Consider the following 11,045-nt stretch of genomic DNA (forward strand, 5'->3'; position numbering starts at 1 on the left):
CTGTGCTTTTATCTTCTCACTATACAGAAATATTTAAAGATTTTAAATGAATGTCTGGCAAAGATGTCCAAACAATTTGACTGCTGCTCCCTGGTTTGATGAAGCCTTAGTCCTGGTTAACCTAATCAGAACATTAACACCAAACAAATCAAGACATTGGGTACATTTTTATTGAGCCTTTTAGTTTACAACATGAGGTAAAAGGAAAAGTTCTCCTTAACCAGTACTTTACACAGCTGTAGTAAAATATTTTAAACTGCAGGGATTTATAACAGATTACATTTCTTAATTTTTGGGAGAAAGTAAACAAGTTCTAACATAACTGAATTTTCCAGTTCACTTCCATTACAATAGTAACTAGCTGTAATTAGTTACGAAACTTTCTTCAAGGCTATGGCTGATGTCTTTAGATCAGAAGCATTGCTGTTTCAATCAATATCCACTAACTCCACTTCAAAAATGAGTTTTGCATTTGGTGGGATTCTGTTCAAGAAGTTAAGGTAAATATGATAAAATTGCTTCTCATTCCCAAGAATCTTAGTCTAAAATTAGAATTATGTAGACTGGATATTGGCAATTAACTACAAAGAAAAGGGCTTTGCAGCTGACTCATAGGCTAATACATTCCAAGCATAGTGGTTCCTAATAGAGATATCTTTGTAAATAGAAATTATAGGCTGACTAGGCATTAGCTTGGCTGGGATCTTCCTTATCTGGATGCCTAACTAGTACTCCCAATTTAGCAACCACTAAATGAAAACTTGTTATTCAGTATTCAAAAAAAAAATGTTTTTTCAATCTAGCTGGGTATATATTAAATCAAAGTTAATATGAGGTAATACCTGATATTTGCTGTTTTAAAATGCTGAGTTTAGAGAAGAGTGTGACTTTTATCTGATTGATCTTAACATGCTTCACAGAGAGGGAGCTGCAGCTAGCCAACTCATTTTAATAGACTTAGAAGAGACTATTCCCAAATAATTTTAATTGATAAGACTAGAGAGGACTTCCAAAAACTTTTTTTCCAAACTTACAAACAACAAAAAAACTAACTTCCTACTTAGCTGTTAGTAATCATTTAGTTCTGGTGTAATGGTCTGGAGTCATGGCTCTTTTTTTCTTTTTATCAGATAAAAAGTATACTGTCATTAGTATTGATCACAAAAGCTTACAGCATGTTGAACCCATGTTCTCCTTCATTTCACAACTGGTAATCCCCAACATGTGTTCCATTTTTATAATTGCCTGAAATTACACTGTAGCAAAAATACCATGAGACATATCTGCATTCTATAATATGCTACAGTTGTTTGTATTGGGCATCTTAACTCCTTAAAGTAAACCCTTCAAACAATTGCCTGTCATAGAGGAAAACTTAAATCTCACAGTTTAAATCTTAAAAATTAAGAGCATGAGTAAGAGGAAGAAAGGAGATTCCAGCTCAAGTTTGAATACTTTGTACCAATACACAATCCTCCTATATAATAAAAGGGTAATATGCAAATAGAACAAACAGCAGAACTGAACAACCAATCAAAGCGTAATATGCTAATATGCTATGGCTGCTCAACTGCTCGCTATGACATGCACTGACCACCAGGGAGCAGATGCTCCGACCAGTAGGTTAGCTTGCTGCTGGGTCCAGCCGAACGGGACTGAGCGAGATGGGCTGGACATGCCCTGGAGCCCTCCTTCGGTCCCTCCCCAGCCCGATCTGCCCTCTCGCAATCTGGGACCCCTTAGTGGATGTCGGAGAGCTGGTTTCAGCCCAATCCCGCAGGCCATTTCCCTTGGGAGGGCCCGCAGGCCATTTCCCTTGGGAGGGCACCAGATGCAGGGCTCATGGCTGGTGAGCGCTGCTACTGCAACATGAGCCTCTCCCGATAGGGACTGATCCAGGATGAGCTGGAGAGTCAGGTAGGAGCTGCAGGCAGCGTTGGACTGTGGGTTTCAGCCCTATCCCTGCAGGCCATCCAGAGGGACCCCACCTGTGTACGAATTTGTGCACTGAGCCTCCAGTATTGTCTATATTGGAGGTGTTGACACAAAAGCATCTAAATCAGGAATTCTGGTCTGAACAGGATTCCTGATCTGGAGGTTAACCTAGATAGCATCTTTCATACCTTCAGGTGATCCTTTTTAGTGTTTTTCCTTTAATTACAAAGGAAAAAAGGATACTTGGCATCAGGCTGTCCTTTCTTTCCATAAGCCCATTCTGGTTCAATTTCTAGTCGAGCTTTTTCTCCTTTACTCATAGTCAAGAGCGCTTCATCCCACTAAAGGCAAGAATATAGAATCAAACTAATGATTCTCAAAAATACACGTGAAATCAGAAGACAGGTAAGGTTATATACAGAAAAACATTTTATTACTGGATTTCATTATGTCATAAATGGTAATGTCCTTGGGAGAGTCCTCAAATCATTGTCCTTTATTTCCTCAATGAAAAAAAGGATATATTAAACCATTTTTTTAATATAATACTCAAATGCCTTAAATGATAAAATGTAAAAGCACTTTTGTAAACTGTAATGTGGAAACATGGAAACTAGTTTATTAACACTATAATTTCTTTGCTACACTATTATATCCTTGGACAAATTTCTGAAATTATTTTTATAAGGATAAACTAACAAGTACTATCTCTAAAACTATCTTAAGATTACCAAATTGTTAATAGTGGAGTCATGATGGTTAAAAACAAAGTACATGCTAGAGCATTAATATATTTTGTAGAAGGTGAAATTAAAGAAGTGAGAGATTTCTGGGTTGCTGCTACATTTTGTCCAAATTTGGATCTTAAAGCCAGTTACCAAAAATAATTAAATAAATACAATGAAAGGATATAGAATATATGACTTAATATATACTCTGTTGAAATGTAACTGTTCATAAAGTTCAAGGGACAGAGACAGATTTGCCAAATACTGAAAATTAAGAAAATAAACTAGAAGAAATTTACCAGTAAGCAAATTAGATATAAAAATAGAAAAATAGCTCAACCTGACAATTGCTCTCAACTTAGTATAATCAGGTAGCATTAAGGTCATTTCCAACTAAGCCTATAGTTCCAAATTATTTTATATTTTGGGCTCTGGATATGATTGAACCATATTTTAAAACTTAAAAAAGATACACTGAAGGTTCTGATAACTTCATTTAAATGTGTTTCAGTTATTAATGTTTGGTGTCCTGAGTAAAGACAAAATAAGTGGGCCCTAGCATGACAACCCGATTCAATGAAGCTGATAATCAGTACTACTCTTATATCTCTTGTACACTGCAGTGGTCAGGTACAGCTAACTTCCCCTTTTCGCAGTTTTCTTGTTATCTCACAGGGAAAGTTGGGTAAAGGTATACTTATGTTTGAAAGATTTTCTGGTGTTTGAGCCTAAGTTGTGAGAGGTGAGGGCTATAGAACAAACTCTTGCTTTTATTAGTACTTCAGTGGAACAGATATTTTACCTTTATTGATCATGTTATAAGTGGTACAACAGCCATGCAACATCTTACAAGAATCTAAAAGAAATTTAAAAAGCTAAACACACTAAAAATTAATTTTTGAAGGAAAAGATAAAAGGGGTAGGCTGGAATATTGGAGTCATGATTTAAAGTATGTCCATTTAATCTTTTAGTGACCTAATAGGCTGTACAGTCCTTATTTTATAGATGAGGAAACTGAGACCTAGAGACCTTACTAATTTGTGCCAGAACAGTTAGTGATGACAGCACAAATTTGCCATACTCCAAATCTTGTTTTCATGATATCCCCAATCCTAATTCTTTATAGTACCATGCCACAAGTAGCATGTGCCAGAATCTCTTGACACACTGCCATTTTTTACTTACTCCTCTGATAACTTTGCCTATTCCAACCTTAAAACTTAAAGGCTTGGCATTTTTCTTCTTCTTTGAACCTGTAAAACAAATTTTCCTTATAATTAATGATGAAATTAAGTTCCAATGGGAAAACAGGGATTTAACCCTTTGCGGTCCAATTTTATTTTTGGAATTCAAACAGTCTGGTCCAAATTAATTGATGGGATTGAATGTTGAACCGGTTTGCGGTGTCTCAGCCTCGATGTTGGACCTGCTCCTAGCACCTGGTCTGTCGAGTCAGCCTCCACGTTGGACCGAAAAGGGTTAAGTCTGTAACTTGATTTCAGAACTTATAATACTGTGCATTTGAAAAAAATGCAGAAAGCCAGGTAATTTACCAAGAAAATTCTTGCCCTAGCTGAATTGGGTAGAGTTTGGCCTTCAGACTGAAGGGTCCCGAGTTCGATTCCAGCCAAGGGCATATGCCCGGGTTGCAGGCTCGATCCCGAGTGTGGGGTGTGCAGGAGGCAGCCAATCAATGATTCTCTCTCATCATTGATGTTTCTATCTCTCCTTTTTTCCTCTCTGAAATCAATAAAAACATATTTTAAAAAATACTTTAAAAGAAAATTTTTGATATATAAAAATTATGGCCTGACTGGTGTTGCTCAGTGGTTGGGTGTCAACCTATGAACCAGGAATACACATGCCTGGGTTGTGGATTTGATACCTAGGAAGGGATCGTGCAGGACGTAGCCAATCAATGATTCTCTCATCATTGATGCTTCTATCTCTCCCTCTCCCTTTCTCTGTGAAATCAATAAAAAATATATAATTAAAAAAATACCAAACGATTATGGTTGAAACAGTGGAGGGGAAAGGACCTATATTTACACCACTAATGCAAGGTATCCTGCTTTTTACATTAACACTAGAGGCCCGGTGTATGAAATTTGTGCATGGGTAGGGTCCCTAGGCCTGGCCGGTGATTAGGGCCGATTGAGGCCTTCCAGCTGCCAGCCAGGGTCTCCCTTCCCTGGCTGCTGGCTGGGGTCTCCCTTCGTTCCGCGCCGCCCCCTGGTGGTCAGCGCACATCATACTGAGTGATCGAACTCCTGGTCAGTCAAACTCCCGAGGGGACACTTTACATATTAGGCTTTTATATATATACTAGAAGCCCGTTGCACGAATTTCGTGCAATAGGCCTGCCTTCCCCTGACTGCCGGCACCAGTTTTCCTCTGGCACACAGGACCCAGGCCTTTGGTCCGGCCGCAGTGAGGCTTGGCTTCTCCGCTACAGCGGAGAAGCCAAGCCTCTTCAGTCTTCACTCTGGCTGGAGCCTTCAGTCTTCGCTCGGGGCCTGCGTATGCAAATTAACCACCACCTTTGTTGGGTTAATTTGCATAGCACTCTGATTGGCTGGTGGGCGTAGCAGAGTGACACCAATTTGCATGTTTCTTTTTTATTAGTGTAGATAGACTAGAGGCCCGGTGCATGAAATTCGTACACGGTGTGTGTGTGTGTCCCTCAGCCCAGCCTGCATCCTCTCCAATCCAGGACTCCTTGGGAGATGTCTGACTGCTGGTTTAGGCCCGATCCCACAGAGATTGGGCCTAAACCTGCAGTCGGACATCCCTCTTGCAATCTGGGACCGCTGGCTCCTAACCACTCACCTGTCTGCTGGCCTGATCGTCCCACTAACTGCTCCCCCCTGCCGGCCTGATCGTCCCTAACTGCCTCTGCCTCTGCCCCTGCAACCATGGCTTTGTCTAGAACAGCCGTGGGCAAACTACGGCCCGTGGGCCGGATCCGGCCCGTTTGAAATGAATAAAACTAAAAAAAAAAAAAAAAAGACTGTACCCTTTTATGTAATGATGTTTACTTTGAATTTATATTAGTTCACACAAACACTCCATCCATGCTTTTGTTCCGGCCCTCCCGTCCAGTTTAAGAACCCATTGTGGCCCTCGAGTCAAAAAGTTTGCCCACCCCTGGTCTAGAAGGACATCCAGAAGATGTCCAATCTAATTAGCATATTACCCTTTTATTAGTATAGATACTAAAGTCTAACTTTGGGACATTAACCAAGTTTAGTCTAAGCTGCTTCTTTGTTTTTGCTTTTCAATGACCAAGAGGTCTTTATTTACCCAGTCAATAAGCAGTGAACTGAAGAGACCTCTTCCAAGTACATCACAGGTGCAAAAGACTTCTGGAAAAAAGTGACAGCCAACAAAAAGATACTGCTAACAGCTCATCTACAAATATTTTATAATGCCTTAAAGCCAAAAAGATAAGATTACATTTAGACTTACTCGTTTGAATATTGGTATCAAAAACAGTTCCATCCTGTAGTGTTCCTGTATACCAGCAGTGAACAACATCTCCCTTTTTGGGGAAGTTGGTTTTATCCCCCTTTTTAAGAATAGATTTTGTATATTTTGGTGGACCCTAAAAACAAAGACAGACAATACACACATACTTATTAACTTATGTCCTTCTTTTAGAAGGATGACAGAATACTTATAGCCAATTGTCCCTGGTTGGGTAGCTCTGATGGTTAGAGCATCATCCTAATACATTAAAGTTATGGGTAAGATCCCTGGTCAGGGCACATATGAGAATCAACAAACAAGCCCTGGCTGGTGTGGTTCAGTTGGTTGGGTGTTGTCCCATGCACTGAAAGGTTACCAGTTTGATTCCAGGTCAGGGCACCTACCCGGGTTGCAGGCTTGATCTCCAGTGGTATGCAGGAGGAAGCCAATCCTTGTTTCACTCTCACATCGGTGTTTCTCTCCCTCTCCCTTTCTCTCTCCCTCAAAATCAATTTAAAAAATTGCCCAATCAATGCATAAATAAGTGGAACAACAAATACATGTTTCTCTCTCCCTCTAAAATCAATCAATAGGCAACTGTGACCTAAGTCTGGTCACAGAGTTTCATAAATTTGGTAAACTATTTTGCCTTTGGTCCACCTCTATGAGTTGAAGTCACTATCTCATTTCAAGTCTGTGATGAGAATATTAGTAACTAGGATGTTTATAATTTAATTTCCAATAACTTTCAGCTTCTTGGAAACCAGTGTGTTGTTTTTTTTTTGACAATTCTGTGAATTATTCAACAAACCATAAAATGAATCCAGTTATTCCCCAAGGTTAGAAATATTACTATTCCATTAAAATCATAAGGCATTAAAGTATTGTTACATTTTCTTAAAGATTTCAGTGGTTTTAGCATTACTAAACATTTTTAATATATGTAAAATTAGAATGAATAGTTATGTTGGATTTGTTTCTGAACTTGAAAAGAAGTTCACACAATGAATGAAATTAGATTTTTGTGCTGCTGAGAGAACCAAGATGGCGGCATAGGTAAACACCGGAGTTTGCTGTCTCGAACAACCACTTCAAAAATACAACTAAAAGATGGAACGGACATCATCCAGAACCACAGGAAGGCTGGCTGAGTGGAAATCCTACAACTAGAAGGAAAGAGAAAACCATACTGAGACTCAGAGGAGGCGCAGTGCGGAGGTGAAATACTAAGGTGCGGAGGTAGCATGTGGAGCGGGCTGGCAGCTGAGGGCGAGGTTGTCATTTTCAATCAGGAGGGAATCTCAGGCTCTGAGCTCCAGTTCCCGGCGAGTCTCTAGGGACCCAGACTCATACGGGAGAAGCGGGACTGTCTGGCATCGGTTGGAACTCAAGGGCAGCTTTCTCTCTGAGGGGCTTGCAGCGATTACATTGAGAAGCAAACCTCTGAGGGCAGGACTCAGAGGAGCCATAACTGCTAGCCCCACCCTGTTGATCCCTTGGGACCCGCCCCGCCCAAGCCCTGCAGGGAGGCTTTTGCTGAATAGCCTCAGGCAAAGGCTAGATTAGCACCTCCCTAGAGATCCAGGAGCCAGGAAGCCCAGAGGTCAGAGTGAGACCATCCAGTTTGCAGCTCTGTGGAACCATAAAAGACATACTCAGGGGTCAGACTCAGTGAGCACCAAAGCCCCATTGAAGCAAGTCTTGCCCCAGAGGGGTGTCTCCAGCACAGAAGTTCTCCCACTGCAGACACAGCTGATTCTCACAGCCAACTGGCCTGGAGGTCAATTCCTCCCAGTGATAACTACAACAATCAAGGCGTAACTATAACAAGACTGTGCACAAAGCCCACAAGGGGGTGCACCAAGAGTGTCTACCTCAGGTAATTGGAACACTTAGCACAGAAAGGCACTCTATCGACACAGCGAAGCATAAAAAATGCCGAGACAAAGAAACAGGACACAAATGACAGAAATGGAGGAAAGCAAAATGCTGGATATAGAGTTCAAAACCACACTTTTAAGGTCTTTAAAGAACTGTTTAGAAGCCGCCGATAAATTGAGTAAGGCCCTCGAAAAGACTGGTGAGACCGCCGATAAATGTAGTGAAATCCTCAAGAAATCTAGTGAGACTCTCGATGTTGTGATAAAGGACCAACTTGAAATTAAGCATACACTGACTGAAATAAAGAATATTATACAGACTCCCAACAGCAGACCAGAGGAGTGCAAGAATCAAGTCAAAGATTTGAAATATGAAGAAGCAAAAAACACCCAACCGGAAAAGCAAAATGAAAAAAGAATCCAAAAATATGAAGATAGTGTAAGGAGCCTCTGGGACAGCTTCAAGCGTACCAACATCAGAATTATAGGGGTGCCAGAAGAAGAGAGAGAGCAAGATATTGAAAACCTATTTGAAGAAATAATGACAGAAAACTTCCCCTACCTGGTGAAAGAAATAGACTTCCAAGTCCAGGAAGCACATAGAACCCCAAACAAAAGGAATCCAAAGAGGACCACACCAAGACACATCATAATTAAAATGCCAAGAGCAAAAGACAAAGAGAGTATCCTAAAAGCAGCAAGAGAAAGAAAGTCAGTTACCTACAAGGGAGTACCCATACGACTGTCAGCTGATTTCTCAACAGAAACTTTGCAGGCCAGATGGGAGTGGCAAGAAATATTCAAAGTGATGAATGCCAAGAACCTACAACCAAGATTACTTTATCCAGCAAAGCTATCATTCAGAAGTGAAGGTCAGATAAAGAGCTTCACAGATAAGAAAAAGCTAAAGGAGTTCATCACCACCAAACCAGTATTATATGAAATGCTGAAAGGTATCCTTTAAGAAGAGGAGGAAGAAGAAAAAGGTAAAGATACAAACTATGAACAACAAATACACATCTATCAACAAGTGAATCTAAAAATCAAGTGAATAAATAATCTGATGAACAGTATGAACTGGTGACTGCAATAGAATCAGCGACATAGAAAGGGAATGGACTGACTATTCTTGGGGTGGGGGGGGAAGGGGTGTGGGGGGTGCGGGAAGAGATTGGACAATAATCGTGCACCTATGGATGAGGACAGTGGGTGGGGAGTGAGGGCTGAGGGTGGAGTGGGAACTGGGTGGAGGGGAGTTATGGTGGGAAAAAAGAGGAAACAATGTAATAATCTGAACAATAAAGATTTAATTTTAAAAAAAATGAATGAAATTATCTACAGACATTATCATAACAGGCATATTTCATAGAACAAAGCAAGATTATCAGGGTCTCTTTAATTTTTTTAGCCAAAGGCTAATCTAATCAATGGTGATTCATATATTGTGAGGAAAGCAATTTCTTATACATATTTAATATATAGAAATTGTATAGTATAAAACATTTAGTAATGGGAAAGGAAGTAAGAGATATTAAACACCTATTGTTTACCAGTCACTTAACACATAACATCCCACTTAATCCTAACAATCCTCTGAAGGAAGGTATCACCTACATGCATTTTTGCAGATGAGACTGAGGTCCCGGAAATTTATGCAACAGAGCTAGTGAGTAGTAGAAAATGAATATGAACTTGAGTTTGAATCCAAAGCCCCTATTTTTTCCACTATACCCAAGTAATAGTGATAATAACCTTTGTTGATGTTAATAGTTAATATCTATTGAATGCCCTATGTGCCAGGCACTATTCCAAATGCCTTACATAAATTGCCTTTCTTTCACCCAGCTGGTGTGGCTCAGTGGTGAGAGTTGACATATGAACCAGGAGGTCAAGTTCCATTCTTGGTCAGGGCACATGCTTGTGTTTCAGGCTCAATCTCTGGTGGGGACGTGCAGGAGGCAGCCAATCGATGATTCTCTCTCATCACTGATGTTTTTATCTCTCTCTCTCCTCCCTTCCTCTCTGAAATCAATAAAAAAATATATTTTAAAAATTGCCTTTTTTTCCTACTCTATATTTACATTTTTATGTTTTTTTCCTTTAAAATTTTTTTTATTTTTCCATTATAGTTTGCATTCAATATTATTTTGTATCAATTTCAGGTGTATAGCAAAATATATAGATAATCAAATAGTTTACAAAGTGATCCCCCAATGTTTCAAGTATCCACCTGGCACTATGCATAGTTGTTACAATAAATTGACTTAATTTTCACTTCCTTGTGAGGTAGTAACTGTTATCCCTGTTTTGCTGATAAGGAAACATAAGGACAGGGTGGTTAAGTAATTTGCTTAAGGCCCTACAGCTCCTAGGTGGCTGAGCAGAATTGGAAACCAGGCAGCTTGAATATAAAGCCCATGCTCTTAACTATTTTACTACTACAAGCACATATGGAAATCAGGTGTTATAGAAGTCATTTTCTTATGTCAATTCATTAATTTCACAGCAATCTGACAGTTTTTACCCCATCTTTTATAGATAAAAGGCCTGGATAGGGTAAAAATCCCTATCCACGTTTAAGGATTAGCACTTTGAACTAAAGCTAAGCGGCCATCCTAAATCAAAAGGAAGTCACATCTATAGCTTGAGTAAAATGTGCATTATAAAAGTAAACATTATCTTCCCCCCTGACACTCCCACTATAAGCTTACTTTATGGCACTATAAATGGTCAGGTGTCTACTGGTAGCAGTGTGAACTGGAATCATCTCTTTGGAATACAATTTAAAGATGTTTACAGTGTAACAAGTAATTCCATTTATAGAAATATATGCTCAAGAAGTAATTTGAATCTTAGGAAAAAAATCTTTATGCAGTTACCCTATGCAGATACACTATTATCCATAATAGTAAAATAATCACACATTTTATGATAATAAAATTTCATGATGTTTTTAATAGTGGAAAAATCCTAAGAAAAAAAGAAAACATAAAAAGAAAAAAATAGTGGAAAAATTCTTACAACATTAAGGGA

General features: G+C 39.4%; 1 protein-coding gene across 1 annotated transcript in view; it reads right to left on the reverse strand.

The window, feature by feature from the left end:
* Window positions 1–148: 148 nt before the first annotated feature.
* FKBP3 (FK506 binding protein 3) overlaps window positions 149–11,045 on the reverse strand; it is a 20,735-nt gene continuing 9,838 nt past the window's right edge. The window contains exons 4-7 of the mRNA XM_023755592.1: window positions 6,133–6,268; window positions 3,850–3,917; window positions 2,179–2,276; window positions 149–483 (exon numbers count right to left, since the gene is read on the reverse strand). Of these exons, the coding sequence (XP_023611360.1) occupies window positions 429–483; window positions 2,179–2,276; window positions 3,850–3,917; window positions 6,133–6,268 (357 nt within the window). The 3' untranslated portion in view covers window positions 149–428. The remainder of the gene's footprint in view (window positions 484–2,178; window positions 2,277–3,849; window positions 3,918–6,132; window positions 6,269–11,045) is intronic.

Source organism: Myotis lucifugus, unplaced genomic scaffold (genome assembly GCF_000147115.1).
Source record: "Myotis lucifugus unplaced genomic scaffold, Myoluc2.0 scaffold_81, whole genome shotgun sequence".
Lineage (NCBI taxonomy): Eukaryota > Metazoa > Chordata > Mammalia > Chiroptera > Vespertilionidae > Myotis > Myotis lucifugus.